General features: G+C 35.7%; 1 protein-coding gene across 1 annotated transcript in view; it reads right to left on the reverse strand.

Moving 5' to 3' along the window:
• The window catches only part of PDS5B (PDS5 cohesin associated factor B), a 111,854-nt gene that overhangs the window by 77,399 nt on the left and 14,339 nt on the right, over nt 1-20,116 (reverse strand). Inside the window, exons 2-6 of the mRNA XM_082489759.1 lie at nt 12,255-12,380; nt 8,571-8,774; nt 4,004-4,090; nt 3,810-3,907; nt 2,553-2,679 (exon numbers count right to left, since the gene is read on the reverse strand). Of these exons, the coding sequence (XP_082345885.1) occupies nt 2,553-2,679; nt 3,810-3,907; nt 4,004-4,090; nt 8,571-8,774; nt 12,255-12,362 (624 nt within the window). The 5' untranslated portion in view covers nt 12,363-12,380. The remainder of the gene's footprint in view (nt 1-2,552; nt 2,680-3,809; nt 3,908-4,003; nt 4,091-8,570; nt 8,775-12,254; nt 12,381-20,116) is intronic.

A 20,116-nucleotide genomic window follows, 5' to 3' on the forward strand; every position in this document is an offset into this window, starting at 1 on the left:
TAGACTTACTACTCAGGACTGTGAACCATATCTGGTATTTCTCTTAAGAAAAATACTGACCTTTTTTTCAAGAGGTAACAGCATCGAATTAACCTTTGGTGAATTGTTCAACTAGTTACTACAACTCTTAAAAAAATATTCATATAATTTTTCACATCAATGTTGAATTTCAGCCACTAGACTTTGGCATCCAGGATCCAAAACTCAAGGAGCTGTTTGAACCTTCTTTTTCCAAAAACACACTTAGAGATTGCTCCTTTGATAAATTATACAGATTAAGCTCCTCAGGTCTTCAACTTAGTGTTATTCAATACAACTGTTTATACACCAAAAGTCATGCTAGCCCTACCACCATTTTCTAGAATACAGTCATTCGATTCACAAGGGCACTCCACATTCTCATATGCACAACCTTCCTTCTTTCCATAAAAATACACCACTTGCCCGTGTCACTTGCTCCAAACATAGTTGTCGTATCTACAACAATCTCTCAATTGGATTATTTTCAAACCTGAGCTAGTAACAAATCTATCCTCCTTCTACTGCATCAAAAATATCCTTTTGGTCCCCAGGGAATCTGGCTAGATAAGGATTTCCCTACTCACTATCGCATCAACACGTCATGCCATCTTTGGCAGCCAGTCTGATGTTTCAATTTCCCTTTCCCCACAACCTGTACAGTTTAATGGATAGGTCAGCTAAGATGTAGTTCTCCTTAACCCCCTTGTAGTTTTGTGCTCAATGGACAGGAGTGGAAAAATTCCCATTCTGAACTCATTGCACTTTTCCAACACGACAGAAACCACAGAAAGTGGTTAGACAACTATGTTTTTAAATAAACAACATATGAAGAAATTGAGACAAAACAGAAAAATATTAGAAGCTTCTTTCCATTAGTATGAAAAAGATTAAAAAAAAACAAACAGTAAAAGTACTCAGAATATGGTCTAAAGTTAAGTATCTATTTCAGTTAGAAAGGAAGCTATAAACTAGCATGCTGTCCAAAGAGCCAGTTTGATTAAAACAGAAAACCCCAAACAACAAATACCTTATCCTATTAAAGTGTTCAGTTAATAACTGTAAATACACTACAAAACAGAACTGTTTCAATACTATAGCCAATCTAACAAGAAGCAAATTCTTCAACTCAAAATCAGTTTATTAAACATGAATCATAAAATCAGTACAGTCAAATCAAGCTGAACACAGATGACACAATGAAACAACAGATGCTTATCAACTAAGAAAATACAAACTAAAGTATTCTGCATAGTTTTGCTTTTGTTTCTTTTTTTTTTTTTCCAAGGCTTTACTTTGTAAGTCTGAATTTTAGCCACATAATTTTCAGTCTGGTCTGGGCACAAAAGTATTAGACTCCTTGAAGGACACAGTTAAAACATTTCCTGTAACAAACAAACAAAAAAAAGGCTGATCTATACTAAGCATTTAGTCCTTCACTGTCAATAGAAAAATAATTTATGTGCTGTTAATTTACTGAAATTGATGGCTTGTGATAAGACATATTATGTTGTGCTACTTGCTATATTCTTTAGAGTGCACCTTATGAAAAGTCTCCTCAGTTTCTTCAGGTACACCACTGTATAGAAAAAAAAAACAAAACAAACCAACCATACAACCAAACAACCATACGCGCCCACTTAACCTTACTGTAGTTTCTAAAAAATATATGTAAAGTTAGCCCTTTCCTGAACACACTTTAAAAAAAGAAAAAAAAAAAAAAGCTGTCAGATGACAACCAGAATTGTCCAAAATCCAGCTAAGTACACACTTCCTAGATAATTTCCCAGAATCCTTTTTTTGGTCACACACAACTTACAAGTGATCTTCTACACTGTAGCCCAAGAAATTCCAGTAGGACCCAGTTAGTTTTCTGAATAAAGAAGTCAGACTTCCATGCTTTTTAGATGTTTAAGTGTCATAACACATGCACACTTTGAAGTTTTTCCTCAATTCATCTGTAGGACTTTTTTTATTTTTTCTTCTAATGACAAAACACTATTTGCTAAGGAAAGACAGCCATCACTTGGGCTCTTCAGGGAGCGCCGTTTCTGAACATAGTTCTATGGCTGCATCAAGATATCAATGTGCTTTCAATAACACCAAGTCAACACTTCTGAAATAAAACAGAGCCAACTACAAATCAGCAGTAATAACAACTTCTTCCCTCCCACTTAGGGCAGCACATTAGTTTGAACTGTTGATACAGCATTACACTAATTAAAAACTTTCCAAAGGCTATATGTATCTTTTATATTAAGTTCCACTGGTATTGACTGTATATAAAAAACCTGTGTGTAAACTCATATGACATTAAAGGCTGCTGATACTGATCACAGATTGCAAGTGAACCAAAGCAATGAAACTCTACTGAATTTTCCGGCTATTAAAAATTGTTTATTTGCTTAAAAAGAGCCAAGTAATAGCAATACATTCGCTACAGCTAATCTCTCAATGAAATCTAAATATCTGAACACCTACATTCAATAAATCATGATTTAAAAAAAAAAAATTAAGCCACTATTAAGTCTTACCTTATGTGCTGGCACTAGATTAACTAACACGGTATCCAAAAGTTCCTGTGAGACAGTATCTCCCTCACAAATGATAGAGCTCATTAGATCAACCATGTGCATGTGTACTTTTTGGTTATGACCGTTGCTGAAATTAAAAACAAGAATTCTTAGTGTAATATTCATATAAAGTACAACTTCCATTCAGAGTACTCCCTGTTGTGATGCCAAACAAGGAATTTAATAACCAAATCACAAGTTTTCTTAGAAGTCAAAATACTTAAGTTTCTCAGCTGCATATATACCACTTTCTAAAGTGTTATTGAGTCTCATGCCCTCTCCATTTACGATTGTAGCAAAAGAGTAAAAGGACTGTATCTGTCCCTACCATCAAAAGGTACTGTATTAGAACATCCATCCCCTCTACTCAACACTGGTGAGACTTCAACTGGAGTGCTGTGTCCAGTTCTGGGCTTCCCAGCACAAGCGAGACACAGGCATCCCACCAGCAAAAGGCCACAAAGATGATTAAGGGACTGGAGCAGCTCACATAAAAGAAGAGGCTCTGAGATCTGACATCTTTTTTTTTTAGACTCAAAAAGATATGTCTTAGGGAGGAACTTATCATTAAGTTTAAATACCTAATTTTGGGAGTAAAGACAACAGGCCGAGGTTCTTCTCAGTGGTGTCCAGTGACAGGACAAGAGGGAATGGGCACAAGATGAAATACAGGATATACCGTTTAAAAATAAGAAAGAGAAACTTTTTAAATGTAAAGGGGATGGAGCACTAGAAAGTTGCCCAGAGAGGCCATGGAGTCTCCATCCTTGAAGACGCTCAAAATCCAACTGGCTACAGTCCTGGGCAATCTGCTCTAGCTGACCTGGTTTGAGCAAGAGGGGCGGACTACATGATCTCGAGCAGTACATTCCAATGTCCACTATTTTGACACTCACATTTTTAGAGCAATAATCCTCCAAATTACTTAGAATTGCATATTGCACCATTAAATTTCAAGAACAGAATAAAACAAACCCAGTAAAAGACAGTCAAAGTAAGTTTCTTCGGAAAAAAAGAAAGATGATTTGCAGTATGTCTTAATTAAAACAGGCAAACCTGACAACTTGCTATATTTATACTGCTACCTTTAGTTAAACTGAATGGCAAAACTAAGCTCGTTAACACTAAAAAGTCACATGATAGACTGAACACCTAGGTTAGAAACATCTGACCTCAACCATGCAATAATATATTATAACTGAGGGTGACAGTACTTACTTTATTACTGAAAACAGCGTTCTGTACAACTGTGTAAAAATCTCATTGCTGTCTTCTAATTCAAAGCATATGTTATAAGACTTGACCCAAGCAATGTTCTGTGTGCACAGGCAAAAATAAAAGGAGTAGTTAATACAAGATTAAGTTGAAAAAATACATTTAATAGTTACTATGAAATAAGTCACGAAGCTTACCTCAAGCAAATAAAAATATCGATTAAACTGGGGGCTTTTTGTATCTTCTAAACCTTTAAGTTGCCTTGTTATGAACATAAATATATCCTGCAAAAAAAGAAGAAGTGACAGTTATTTAATCAATTGCAATGAAGCTTTCAAAATTAAAATAATTAACTTTTTTAATCACTACAAAATATGCAGCAATGACAGACACAATATTTCACTGTCCAGAAGATGATGATATACAAAAGCGTCATGGAGAATGTCAAGGAGTAATTTTAAAATGCTTCACATTTCTTTAAAGGGTTGAGAAATTAACCTTTTTATATGGAAGCAAAAGTTATTCTTTTCCAAAGAAAAAAAAATTTACTTGACAAACAGAGCTGCAACTGGCTGACATCCTGCAGAAGTCAAAAGATTATTCAGAAGGACAATGAATTTTGCATTTTTAATTTATACTGTAATAGGTTTTAACAGAAGGGGGGGAAAAAAGCAGTAGGCAACTGCAGCTTTCCTAAGAGTACTACTATATGTTCACACTGTATTGTTTGTGCATCTCTCAGTCATCATGCTACTCACACAGATCACATCTCTTGCAAAAAAACAATAAACCAAGTTTCTCCTGCTTCCTTTATCAACTTTCAGCACCAGAAGACTTTTTCGGAAAAGTCTCTCACAAAATAAATTCAAGCATGTTAGAAGGAACAAACAGTTGATCACGAACAGAATGGAATCACATAGGAAGGTGTCTTTTTTCAAATGCTTTTTACATTCAGATAATTAACAGCTGGAAATTCATAACCACTATATTAAATCAAAAGATTCAGAAGTACATGTCACCAGAAATAGTGTTCACAACCTCAACAGTATAATGTTTCATCTAACAACCTAGGTATAAATCAAATACATTCCAAGAGGTATAAAGTTGCCATAGTGAAGACAAGAAAGCCTGACAGTTAACCCTGAAAAAACTATCCTAGAAATAGTCTAGAAAGCTTTTCTATAATGTTTTCAAAGGACCATTTCCCCTCACTCCCCCCAAAATAATGAGATGGACAAAAGATGAGAATGAGGCTCCTTCTTTCTAAGGCTACAACTACAAAATCCAGCCCTAATCATTAAGCTGAGCACTTACTGTGGTTCTAGGTAAAAACAAAAATTAGATCACATGTGACAGCATCATCTCCCGGCAAAAAAGCACAGGAAGCACACTGTTCAGAGATACAGCTACAATAAAGTTTGAATTTGGATCAAGATTCTGCCTTTGAACTGTTAACTACTGATGATCAGAAGAATCACTGTTTGGTTCACACTTCAGATCAGTTACAGAGCATATAAACTAGACTCTTTAGTTGAAATTAAACCAAAAGACACAGTTCAAAGGACACGTCTAATGGACTCCAACCACTAAAGAGCATTCAGTCCACAAGCAAATGCCAGTCTGAAGAATCTCCCTTTAAGAACTAGTGTCTGAACCACTAGTAGGTCATCAGAGCACTCAAAATGAGTTCCATCCTCTGAAAAATTGGTACAGGAGGTGCTGTGAAATTTACAAGACATACAAACTGGGTCTCAGTGAAGGATAGGATTCAATTAAAGAAGAAAGGGAGCATCCAAGAGAATGACCGATGCCAAAGACAAAAAATATTTCATCTTAGGACTCATGCCCAAGGTATAATTATTCTGTTAAACTTTACTTTTACAGATGAATCTCAATCAGTTCATCTAACAAAGTATCTTACTTTTTATCCTGCAGCTCAGTATGCAACACTTATTTAGTGAATGTGATTCAAAGACCCTATTGAGACCAAAACTAATTTTCCTAATTTTTATAAAGTACACACTGTATTGTATATGAATACATACATTAATGAATAGCATACACATACAACATGTCTAGCATCTGAATGCTTCACAAATAATAATGGCATAATTCGAAAAAATAATAACTTACTCCTAATTTTATTTATTTTTTCCTATTCCTGTTTTAAAGGAAGCAAGACAAACTAAACCCAAAAGTACTCGCTAATTTTTAATAGCTAGTGTAATAAAACCCAAAGTTTTTCCCTTTTCTGAGCATACAGAATAAGCTCTTTGAACATGCATTTATAAATGCAAAACACTGTACAAAATAAACTTTGGCTGCAGCTAAGAAATAGCAACACTTTCACAAATTGGATAATATGGTTTCACATCAGACTCCATAAAGCAAGTCTACATTAGAATCCAGACTCCAAAACCAAAAGTGCTAATACTTAAACTTTAGGAAGAACACTGAAATGTTTTTTGTAGATTGGTGCCTTGATACCAATTAACCACGTAATGGCTTCAGTAAGCATCATAGCCATAACTTTCACCACAGAACACATTCAGATAGTTTAAGTTCTGCTACCATATACACCTTTAAACATATCCATTTCAGCCAAGTCAGGCAGACAGTCCATTTGTCCAAGTGGTTTTCTTTGACACATAGCAGCAATTAGAATATCTTCCCCTCAGAAAAATAGATTTGAGCTCTAGGCTATTCCTGGACTGCAAGGGAGTGTAGAGGGGCAGAATAACATCCCTCGATCCTGCTCCAGTTCTGCTTTTAGCCTACTCATGGCATTTTCCATTCGTGTTGTCAGATCTCTTTCAACACTCAGTGAGGAATGTTAAGAGTTATACTGATGATACACACAGAAGAGGGAAACCTGAAATTCTGATCCTTTCTCTCAGCATCTCACTTGCATGATGTGTAAGTTACAAAGAGATCCTACGAGTGTGAAGCAAGGGCAGTGGGGGAAGATTTAAGTTTTCTCCCTCAAGAAATTACCATTTTCAGCACTTCCCTTTGCCATCTTTAACTTTCATTCTAAACAAACTAGAAGAGACTTATAGTTGCAGTATGGATAGGATATTAAATACTAGGTAAAAACAGTGCCAAGATATAACCCAAGAAGAAGCATTCTTCCTCTTACCTCTTTGTTATAAAGTAGAGGGAACTCTATGACATTTGTATCAGAGCTTTTCCCGCAACCACAAAAGTTGTGTTCAGCAGAAACAGGTCTGCAAAACCCTACCTCTATAGCCCTAAGCAAAGGTGTCTATTGTTTGTCCTTTCTTTATTTCTCAAAATGTGTTTAGAAATCTGCATCAAAAACCTGAATTCTGAAATCTGCACGGATTTCAGAATCGAATGCTAACAGTGGAAGTTCCTAGTCCGTTCAGAGCTCTATCCAAGTAGTAGTAGTATGTGCACACTGCCAAGTATGAGATCAGTAATGTAAACCTTCCAGTATTATATACTATAAAATCTGAAACTTGGAGCCATTTGATAAGTCAAATTCTGTAAGAAGGAATATTTTAATTTGTTAGCCCAACTCAGAAATAGAGGAAAAAACCTCTAAGCCTAACAAGCAAAGGAAAACATGTATCAAAACTGAAGTAGGAACTGTGATGCCTCAAAACCAGACTTAAATATAGCACAGTAAAGAAAGCTAATGTTTGTCTCCAGCTGAAGATGGTGTAATCAATAGGTAAGGTAACTATATAGTGTGTAATCAGAGGTGCAACAATTCAGAATTAAGAAAATACAGCTAAGAGAAATCCCTAGGTACCTCTCCAGCATGTCTGGTAACGAAGGATGTACTACAGCTGAAACTGTACTGTTTGCCCTACTTATGAAGCACTTCTGGTGCAACCACTAGATCAAAAAACGAGTGATTTCTTCTTGAGTAGTAATAGATAGACCTTCCACCACAACCATTTTTTTTATCCTACTGTGGAAAAAACAAAAACCAAAACAAAAGCGCCCACACATACACAGTTTTAAATCAAGCAGACAAAAAAGTACACAATCTTGAGCATTATTTTCCCCTGCAAGATCTTCTGTAAGACAGGGTTCATCACTCTAGAGTCAGACTGTATAAGGGAAGTAGATTGATTTTGAGAGTTAGAAAGTCAGATTTCTATTAAAAAAAAAAAAAAAGAAAAAGACAGACAAAAAACAATCTAGAATTTATTTCTTCTGAAACAAATGAGGCAGATAGTACTGCCTTTTCAAACCTGGCATTTCTCTATCAACCATCTCCATCTAGTGGGATCAGTGATGTTTGTAATCACAGAATTTTCCAATTCACATCAGAAATCATTATTGTCTGGACAAAAATACGTGTTCATTTCAACAGAGCCCTTATCTATAAAAATACACTAATCATCTCTTGGTAGTTTAATTGGAAACAGCAGGGATATTTCCCACTGAAGGAATTACCTATCTTGCAAGAGATTATGATAAAAGCTATAGGCATATCAATATTTCTAAAGTAACAGAACACTATCTGCAAATCCCAATGACAGATGAATAAAATATTTATTTTCAATATAAATCCAAACTCTACAAGTTATTGAAAGATGTTCATCAGATAAAGTCATATATAGTACATTTGACCTGATCAAACACTCCTATTCTAGAATCAAGTGAAAACCTCAGATTGCTTAGGCTGAACCAGAAATAAAGGAAAAAAAAAAAAAAGAAAGGTTAGTTGATTATATCAATCATTCCTTTAAAAAACCTGTTGTGAAAAAAGAGATTAATTCAATTTACCTTTAGTTTATCCGGTGAAGTGTATGGAGCTTCAGGGGCATAAATTCTGAAAATATCAGCAAGACAACATGCTACCAACAAACGTACATCCTTATCGGGATGTTTGAGGAAAAAATCTGAAGCAAGATGTAAAGCAAGATTTAGGTAGAGCTCCTTTTCTTCTTCAGAATCCTGGTCCATATCCATGAAAGTTTTCACAACCATCTGAAGAGAGAGGCAAACATCAGTACATAAAATCAAGTGCTGTGTGTAACAAGGTCCTTACTGAAAGCTCTTCTTCTGGTTTTATGCTACTCCTATGAGAAGCATTATTAGCAATACCGTAGTACTTCAGTAACCAGTGTCTTATTTTTCAGGGTACAGGAAGGACCTAGTCAAGTCCTCTATCAATTGTCCCAACACACATTCTCAGCAGAGTTACGGAAAGCCTGGCTGTAGTACTTCACATATCTTTTTGAGAAACCATATAATCAAGTTGGCCAATTCAAAAAAATACAACAGCATTCACTGTTACAGCCATTCACTGAAAAATTTAGAAAGCAGCAAAACTTCACTTAAAATATTTATTTCTCCCCAAAGTATTTTGGGTTACATTTTATTTTCCCTCTATTCTCTTTCAATTTTAGGTTTTTCTCTACTAGTTTATATCCCATGCCGCACAGAAGCAGAGCATGCACTTCCAGCGGAAGCATATATAAATCCAGTGCAGCCCAGCAGCATGCACGTTGTCCAACAGGACTAAAATGCCCATTAGTGTTATCAGGATCCAGTATACTAAAGCTATGGAAGAAAAGGGAAAAAAGAAAAAAAGTCTGGGACACCCAGCATTTAACACCCTTAATAGAACAAGAGCAAGAAAAGCCATAATTATTAACTGCTAGTTGGTGAGAATTCTTATATTTAAAAAACTGGAGGAGAAAAACCTATTGACAAAACAAAGTAATTACGCCTTGCTACAACTTCTTATTTGAATCACAGAGGCAGAGTATTTTAACTCTTGTTAAAATTAACAAAATGGTAATAAAGACTTAATTACACAATTCTGAGAATTGAAGTCAAAACTACCATCTATTTTTCCACTGCAGGAAGAGATATTTTTCAATAACAATGTCAGTTAAGTTCCTCAAAAAAAAAAAAAAAACAAACCAAAAAAACCCAAACCACCACCAAAAAAAAAAACACAAAACAAACCAAAAAATCGCCCAAAACAAACAAACAAAAAAAACCCCAACATACAACCCTACACCACTACAAATTATTTTACGTTGCTATGGTTTGTTTTATTTAACTCCCCCACCACCAATGTTTACTATAATCAGTGAGGTGCCAACAAATCCCAAATCCTACTTTAAAAAAAAAAAAAAAAAAGGACTTCCGCATAATTAAGATCATGGCAGCCGTAAAGTTTTCAAACATACTACAATCTTTTACTAAAAGGCACAGAAGCATAGTAGCTTATGCACACACATCACTTCCATTGAGAGAAAAATAAAGTCTTCCCAAGTCTGACACAAGATGAGCCATTTGAGGTGCACTGGTGCCCTTACAAACTATTACACTACTTTAAAATACAAAATTGTTTTCACTTCTATGGAAGCGAATTACAGTTTTTCTCTACTCTAGAATTGAACCTTCAGCGTCTCTTCCCTGACAACACGACTTCCATACTGGTCAAGACAACAAAATCAGTCATCTTGTCTCCAGAGCAATCTGTCACAGTGTTTTAGGAAAAAACAAGAAAAACAAACCAGTTCTCCTAGCATACCTTTCTAGCTTTCTGCAAAGCAACAGGTTAGAGGATTCCTGAGCTTGAAATCACACCCAGACCACCATGATTAATACTCCTGGAGCTTCATCTTCCTAATGTGGCCCATACTTCTTACCCTATTCAATTTTTCTGGCTCCTACATCTTTCTACAGTAATAAGCTTTGGAATTTAGTTATATAACTTACAGAAAAGTACGTTATTAGACTGCTGGTCTAAAATTAATATTTCTCATTAGATGATGCCTTGGCTCTTGTGTACGAAGAGAAACTACAGAAAAAATGCCCTTCTCACACTATTCATCTTTTCCAAATGTTTATCTCCTCCTTGCTGTCTCCAGTGCTAGTTTGTAACTCAAACCATTGAGTTTTTATGTCCTTTCCAAATCTACTATAACTTGGAGATGGCGTGGTTCAGAAATTCATAAAATTTGAGGTAAGTTATGCTAATACATAAATTCACTGCACGTATTTTCCATTTTATTCTAAGATTTCCCAGTAATTTGTATTTACATAAATATATTGTCATTAACAAAGAGCAGACTATCTGCTTGTGTAAATTAAAATAAAATCCACAGAAAGTGCTTCTTCCCTAATACTTATATGAATTTGGCAGTCAGGGAAATGAAGAGGCAAATAGTTCACTTATTTATCAACTACTGTTGTTTAGCAGCTGAAAGTGTGTTTATACTGTCTATACACTTGTAGTGTAGCCTAGCTCATCCAATCCTTCATAAATGAAACACTGTGTGGTTTTCTCCCTCCCTGTGTATCAATGAATGCACAGCCAGAATAAAGAGCTGATAAGAAATACAGGACATCCTGCAAAGTACCCTTCTCCTGCAGGACAGATCAAGATGACATAACAGAAGGGACTCAACATTCAAGGCCAAAAATGAAGTGAAATTATAGGAGAAAAAGTATCAATAGAGAACTGCGTGCATTTTAACAAGCTGAAAAAAATAGGCAAGTGCTAACAAATCATTTCTTCTGTTAGAAGTCACTCATACATAGTTATAAATACCGTCTTCTGTTCAACATCATAGAATGCACTTTACTGACTGAAGTCTCTCAGTCCAATACCCAAAGTACAGACAGGTTACTGGGGGGAAAGGAAAAGGAATCCTTGAGTTTTGGGGTTTTGTTGTTGGGTTTTTTTTTTATTGGTTCATTTACCAGTAGTTCCAGCTGACTTAAAACTACTTCTTAAGAAAACAAACTCCAAATTAAGCTCTTCCAGCTGTTAGAATACTTAAGGTTCCTCTCCCACATCTGTTCCCTCCTGTTTTACAGGGCAAACCCAAGTTGCAGGCATTCCTTCTGCACAATACTAACAGGCCTGCCTTTTTGTGAGAGAACACAGATAGATAAAAAAATGTAGTAACATAATTATCCCCCAAGTCTCTCCAACCTTCCTCTAGAGTTAGGCCAAATAAAGTGGTGAAGAAAACCAGGAGACAGAAATATGTAGTAAAATCAAAGACTTTCATTATGATACAGGCTAAAATAATGAGTAAAAGCAGGTTTTATAATCAACTCAAAGAGCACAAATGCCTAAAAGAAGTGTATTCTGATGTATCCATATTATTTTAAAAATTATGACTCTGTTTTCCAGTATTTTCTTCTCTAAGTACTGACTTACTCTAGGAGCTGAAATAAAGTTTAAGAAGTATTTAAAATTAATATAGCTTTTTCCATTTGTGATTTTTTTTAACTTCTTTAAACGTTTCTGGACAAGTTACTTCAAGAAAGTGGTAGAATCGAAGGCACAAAAGCCAACAAGTTCCTCCTCTGAGCATAGAAAAGATAAAGCCCAAAAGAAAAAGAAAATAATCCTTTCAGACAGGAAATACAGTAATAGGATCACTGAATAGTATATACAAGACACTTCAATCTGCAAACAGTTACTTGCTTACTAACCTTTAGTCTTCTCACCATCTCTTCTTTAGATATTTTATCAGAGATTTCTTTGACTCCTGGAGGATATGTGATTTTTCCATCGTTGGCTCTCGTCTTTGAATGAGCCATGATGTCACGATTTTAAAACTGTGGAAAGAAATTAAGAAGTAGATGTGTTTAGCCTGTCCCACTTTTACAAAAAAAAATTCAACTAGAAATATACAGGCGAAATCCATACAAAGAAAAAACTGGACAAGAGATTCTAATTGTTTTCAGTAGTCTATATTGTGGCAGACAGCAATGGTTGATAATCAGGTAGTTTGTCCTATACCACAATAAAATTTCCAAGAAGTATACAACAGAAAAGCTAAAACTCCTCATTCCTGAATGTATTTGATCTTCACACTTGGAGATGCAACCAAGAATCTTCTTATCTTATTGTAGGAACTGTTACCACTATGCGGTAATAATAAATCCTAGCCAGTTTTCAGACTCTCTGAGAACAGACATCTGAAGTGAACTTTGTGTTTTCCAAGCAATTAAATAGAGCACAATTTCCCCAAAAGTCTAAACAGCAGTGCTGTTGAAGTGTTACATATCACTAATTTTAATTTACCAATACTGCCAGACAAGCAGCAGATAGAGAATGAAGTAGGGAAAGGAACAGAGCAGACCAAATGGAAGTCTTTCCTCTATGCCATAAAGCCAAGTTTTTAAGCAAAAGACTGCAGGTAAGCAATGCTATCTTCCTCCTAAATTCCAACTATGAAAACAACTCGGTTACTTGGTTTCTCAGTCCCTTTAAACTGATGCAAATACAGACTGCCACCTAATCCATCCTAAGCTATGCAAAGTTCCACTGCTAGAACAGCAATCTGAACTGAAAGCTTTACATAAAAGCACTTAACACAGAAGGCAGTAAAGAAAAACTAGACAGCATGTGTTGAGATAATTACAATGTTAGAAAAAGTGTACCAAGTCAGTTACAAGTCAAGAACGTAATAAAAAACCCAAAGAAAATCTAAATAAATAAATAAGGCAAAAGAAATTATAAGTTTGAAACGCTTCCTTACAGTCACTACTTTCCTGAACCATGAATTCCAAGTCAGGCATTTTCTTCCTACTAACCTACTATACAAGGAGGATCTATGTACACTTCAAACTTCCCAGAACTATAACATCATAAATAAAAATCAACCAGCACCCACAAGAAGAGATGGGCTAGAAGTATGTTCTATAACAAGAAGGTGTAACTTGCCATAATTGAGACTTATTGGCCCAAGCGAAGATCATCCTACACTGAAGGAGAACTGGAACATGAAATATAGTCATCCACCCACCCCCTAAAAAATATCCCCAACATGTTTTGTATTCTTCAGTCCACGTTTCACGGTAACAACCTAACTCACAGATTTCGCTTCATCTTCCTTAATCTTTTACAAAAGAAAAAGTTAAACTTGACATTTAAATATTTTTAAAAGTCCATACAGCATAAAACATCTTTATTTTAGGGGAAATGGGGAAAATATGAGTTGAATGAACATCAGATGTAATTCAACAGGCATGATATGCAATGCTGTTCAATAGCTACACAAAACCCAGCTCAGTTTGTGTCATCTTCTCTGTACCTACATATACACTGCAGCTGAACCAAGTGCTAAGTACTTGTGGTTGTAGTAAAAAAAGGTAATGAGAAAGCTGGGATGAAACAAAACTCATAGAAGTAACTTTTCCTAACACTCCCAGGAAAATATGATGCCACCTTTACCCCCATTATATTTCTTAATGAACCACCACGACAGTAAGTCTAGGACTCCTCAAAAACACAGAGAAGACGTAACCAAGTTCACTCGTCTTGCTGTTTTGGCATAGATCCTCCATTCTAGCTTTTAGATGGAACAATGTTATATATCATAGCTAAATTCATTTTAACAGCTCATCATAGCAGAAGGGAGACTTGCTCTCCTCAAACTGAGTAAGTATAAAAAAATCAGATGCTTTGCTGGACCAACCAAATTCACCAACTCAGAAAAACAAGCCTAATTAGTTTTGAAACACATGACAAGCATCAAAGCTACCTGAAGGGAAAGAAAAGGAACTAAGGGAACTGGGGAACAAATTCCCCCTTCCAGTGGTGGATAGCTGTCAGATCAGATCAACTGCAGTAGAAACTTCATTAGAAGATAGCTATATAGAGATATAGTCCCATTTGGAGCACACTGTTAAATAATTCAAAGACAAAATCATATATTACGAACAGTCCAGCTGATATGTCCAACTGACATGTCACCAAGCTTTTAAGACTAGAGGGAGGAGGTACTCCAGGCATTGGAGCCGATTCCCCTGCAGCCCATAAAGATAACAAATTCCTCCTGCAGCCCAGAGAGGACCGTGTCAGAGCACATATCCATGCTGCAGCCTGTGGAGAGGAGCCCACGCTGCAGCAAGCTCCAGGCAGGACATGTGACCCCGTAAGGGACCCACACTGGAGCAGTCTGTTCCTGAAGGACTGTACCTCATGAGAAGGACCCACGGAGAAGAGAAGGTTCTGAGGAGATCTTATTGTGGCCTTCCAGTACCTAAAGGGGGCCTACAGGAGAGCTGGGGAAGGACTTTTTACTAAGGCATGTAGCGATAGGACAAGGGGGAATGGCTTTAAACTAGTAGAGGGGAGGTTCAGACTGAACATTAGGAAGAAATTTTTCACTTTGAGGGTGGTGAGGCACTGGAAGAGGTTGCCCAGAGAGGTTGTTGAGGCCCCATCCCTGGAGGTGTTCAAGGTCAGGCTGGACGTGGCCTTGGGCAACCTGGTCTAGTGGAAGCTATCCCTGTCTATGACAGGGGGGTTGGAACTCAATGACCTTCAAGGTCCTTTACAACCTAAACCATTCTATGCTGGACCAGTTCTTGAAGAACTGCAGCCCATAGGCAGGGCCGGCATTGGAGACATTTGTGAAGGACTGCATCCCTCGGTTAGGATCCATGTTGCAGCAGGGGGAAAAGTGTGAGGAAGGAATGGGAGAGATGAAGGGTTATGAACTATCCACAACCCCTTTTCATTATCTCCCCTGCCCTGCTCAACAGGGAAGTGGGAAAGTAGAAGAGTCAAAAATGAAGGAGTTAAGTTGAGCCTGGAAAGAAAGGAGGTTGGGTAGGTGTCTTTAGTTTTGTCTTTATTTGTCACTATCCTGCTCTATTTTTAATTGGCAATAAATTAAATTAATCTTCCCCAAGTCAAGTCTGTTTTGCCCATGATGCTTACTGGTAAGCAATCTCCCTGTATTTATCTTGACCCATGAACAACTTCACTTTATTTCTCCCTGCCCTGTTCTATTGAGTGGGGGGAGTGAGAGAGCAGCTAGGTGAGCGCCTATCAGAGAACCAAGGTTACAAGACAGGGTACATGATATTTATTCCTTTCAGAAGTACAGAAATTACTAAATAGGAATTAATTTTCTATAGAATTAATACATCTAATCTTATAGGACCAAAAATTAATTTTAAAAAGGTTCAATGAAATAGCCTATTACTTAGGCCATAAGGGACAAAGAATAACAAAACTTTTAAACTTCCTATGTAAGAATTTGCAGATCAATCCTGAAAGTTTTTTAGGATTTATAGTAAGCTTTGGAGGGGGGTGGGAGGGGGAGGTAGGGGTGTGTGTCATTTGAAGAAATAGTAAAAAACAAGAGAAAATTCAATGCTAAACTACATCCTTGTACAACAGTTATCACTTCAATCATTACCTAAATAAAACCGAGTTAGCTTGTCACATCCCACTGCTAGAAGCTTCTGCTCTTCTGGACACCTAGCTCTACCAAAATAATCTGTGTTGAACGCTTAGGATCTAGGGTTTTATTTTTTTTGAGGGAGGGGTTAACCTGATTCTAGCCAAATGAAAGCCTCTGTGATTTCACGTAACAGTTACACCAGCTGTTTTAGTTAACTTCTCTCAGGGAAAAGGAAAACAGTGACAGCTAAGAACAGCCTCCTCAAGGCCAGCTGTATCTAGAACATGTTCGAGCATGAAAATCCATAAGCCAGTGAGGTGATATCCAATGACTGAATTTCAAAAAGCTTTTTAAAATTGTTTTTAAAGATGCACTGTGTTCTTTTGAAATACACTGGAAGATTACAAGCATTTTGAAAAAGGGCAATTCTTTGAAAGTTTCTTTGAGATTCAACAAGAGACTCAGCTGACAGATTTTTTAATTTTTAACAACTGAAACTTTAGAAGTTCTCCACAATGTTTTCACAAATTCAGTACTATTCCATATACACAACCAGAAGGCAAAGAAAAAGGAAAATGCTCACATGGATACCTTTAAGGCAAGAAAACACTCCAGACACTGAGATGCTTTGCACCAGCCAGAACGTAAACTTTTAACTAACCAGTAAGATGTGCACTGTTCTGCTGTTATATTGATCTCCTTTTTTTCCTCCCATATAACAAGAAACTTCAACTATATAACAAACCAATGCTAATCCTAATACATAGGAATAAAAAAAAAAAAAATCATGATTCAATCAGGCTTTGGTTATGTTAAGCAGTACTATAAGCTAAGTCAAGCCTTTGAAATCTACGAAGAAAATAAAAATAACTTAAGCTAATATAGCATTTAAAATATGAATTACACTCCTGGTACTGAAGGAGATGATACAGTAGGATTTAAGATGTCTAGGCACTGCTTCTTTCAACAAAGAAGGACCATAAGTACCATTGCAACTATAACCCAAAAGACTTCAAATCAGGAACCAAGAGCAAGTCTGTAGGAATACAATGAAAAGTGGCATGTATGAAAGAGCTTCACAAATTAAAAACTAAATTATACATGGTGAGTGGGTGCAAGAAACTAGTACAAGAAAAGAAACAGAGGAAAGAAAGAAGACAAAACATACTCTTTGTACAATGATAACAGGAAAATTAAAAGCAAGGAAAAAGCAACAAAAGTGGAAGTTGCATTTACTGAACATTAAAATAAGATGGATTAAAGTCACCCACCTCCTGTGACAAAAGTTAAATTAAAAGATCCTACTTAATGTAAAACTATGATTATCAGCCAGACCATAGTTGGTGAATAATTCATTACTCTAAACAGAGTTAATTAGTAACAAGTACCATTGCCAAAATTTAGTCAAACTCAAATAAATAAAATACAAATGAGTAGTTCTGTACATAATTAGCAGGACCCAATAGCTACTCGGTGCCAGCTAAGTCTACTGGACAAGATATTAAATACTAAGATTCAATATTCAGATAGTATATAATTCTTTATAAATAGTTTAACTACTCATACTCTATGTGGTCAAAAGCATAAAAAACAGATCACACACATGCAAATAAAACATGGATTGATATCTTGCATATTAAGTACCTATGCAATATACATAATAGGTCAATAAATATCATTACAGGATGTTAGTCAAAGATCTAAAAGGAGGACTTAAACCGCAATCCATTTAATAGTATTTTGTTTGGATGACGGTTCACATTGCCTATGGTGATTTAATTAACTGTGCTAATCATCAAACAAACTATGCCTTAACATACATGAAGTCATGTGTCAACAGTACTTTTTCAGAGATCCATACATGTGTTTAAATCTTAATCCTTCAGATATTTTTGTAGAAGTCTTTTCCAAGAGATGAAGCAAGCTTTAGCAAATCAATTCCTATATTCCTTGCAAGTCTGCCTCCTGCCTTACTATTGCCTCCTCTTTAAAATCCCAAATCCAAACATGAGGACATAGAAGATCACCAGAAAAACTGATCAACTTTACAAGTTTCATCATTCTTATTTTTCAGAACTTTCACTGAACTATACATAATTATTTATGTAGTTACATCTTGAGATTGGTATTTTAAAATTACATATACAAAATTTAAGAAAGCTTACATAAATTTGATCTGTACAAATACTTAAAAATCTATGTTTGCAAGATGTTTTACAATAAGCCACTGGGAATAACACTTTGTTCACATTCCCAGAGCTATTAGAAGCCTAAGTGAATTTAATAAATTGCTGGCATAGAAGAAAGATGCAATGTGGAGAGATATAAACTTGTGTGTTTACACAGTTCATATCACTCCAACAACAAAAAAGCGTAGCCAAGAAAAAGGATTTGCAAATATTCATCAATTTGTTCTCCACAATCAAGCTGTGTGACCAGTGGCCTCTCATTGTCACAGGCCATTCCATCAAGAATACAAAAAGATTTTAGAAGACCCGAGACCATTTTCCCCAAATTGTCTCAGTGAATAATGTGAAGAAATCAAATCTTTTTCATCTCAAACTACAATACAGAGTTCACGCCAAAGCTCTGTTCCTCTGTCAACATGCCATTTTATAATTTCTTTTTATTATTTATATCCTTTTTTATTATTTTTGTACCCTTGGTAGGTAACATCCTTCTATGAATAAATATAAACCCTTACAAATACTTTGAGAGCACTAACTTCACTTCAACAACACAGCACGTATGAAGAAATTGGTCAAGCTGTAATTTCCACATAAGATACAACAGGGTATTCTGAAAAGATTACTCAGCAACTTACAGAAGTGGAACAAGTGGGCATCTTCCTGCTTCAGCAGAATTATTAATAAAACACAAATAATTTAATGATCTAAGCCACCTACAGAAAATTTTACATCCTGGTAAATTCCTGCTGTGTATAGCTGATTGACAATTGATTAAGGTGAGAAGTGAGTTAGGTATTAAAGACTTTCATTATTTAAGTGCCACTTAGCAGTAGATGTAACTGGGCTATAAAAAGCCACTCCAAGCTGAAACTTGGCAATTAATTTTCTGCTTTTGAGTAAAATAGCAAACTTTAGTGTTGGACCAAGTGCATTCACGTATATCCAAGTCATTTTTCATACTGATTCAGATATAATGTCTAGAGGAATACTTTCCATTCTCTTTTAGAAATGTCATATTATGTTATACTGTTTACTTAACCATCATTAAATCAAGATACTAGTATTATTCATAGTATCAAGAAAATGTTAGCTTCCTATTTCTGTAAGGCAGCACTACATATAGTAAGGACTGATACAGGAAGAATTTACAGAAACCACTAATTAAAGGTCTTCTGGAATTAAGAACCACATTGTAAGGCAAAAGTAATACTCTCAGCCTGGCAAATGACATGAAAAATATTGGATTTCACTACAGAAGTCTCATTAATAGCAATCCTTTGAGTCAATATGTAAGTAAGAATGCCTGTTTAAATTAGGAAACTATTTTTCAACCTTCCATTAGAAAATATGGCAAAGTGCATTAAGTTTCTTTACTAACATATTAAGTAAACACTTTGTGGGAAATGAAAAGAAGTGCAGGGAATAACTGCAAGAGGAGATATTTTCATAATGTACACAGAATTTGGAACTAACGTAAGAATAAACAACAAAACATTAAGACAAGCCATGATACCAAAATCACATATGCATGCTAAAAAAACCTACAAGCAACTTACATATAGTACTCCCCCTTACAATCAGTTAGGAAATGATCCCAGGCAAGTCCCTATTTCTCCTGATAAGATTTTTTCAAACTTCATCAGAGAAAGCCTTCCAAAGATTAAGCAAGTAGATAGTATTCAGTACCAACTTATCTCAGCATACAGCTCTCTCCAGTGGTGTTGGAGACACTTGCAGCTTCCACAAGACATTAAGTGACCCAACCTGTAATTTTCAGTATTTTTTCAGATGTGATTGAAAGCAAAAATGACAAGAATAAAATTGCTTCTTTTTTGCTATTTATGAAACAGCATTTCCATTGAAATAAACTCAGTTAAAAAAAAAAAAAAAAAGGATGAGAAACTACATAACAGAATTCACCACTAAACCAATCAACAACCTAAGGATAAAACAAAATTGCTCT

The sequence above is a fragment of the Vanellus vanellus genome, assembly GCF_965231255.1.
Source record: "Vanellus vanellus genome assembly, chromosome: 1".
NCBI classification, from domain to species: Eukaryota; Metazoa; Chordata; class Aves; order Charadriiformes; family Charadriidae; genus Vanellus; species Vanellus vanellus.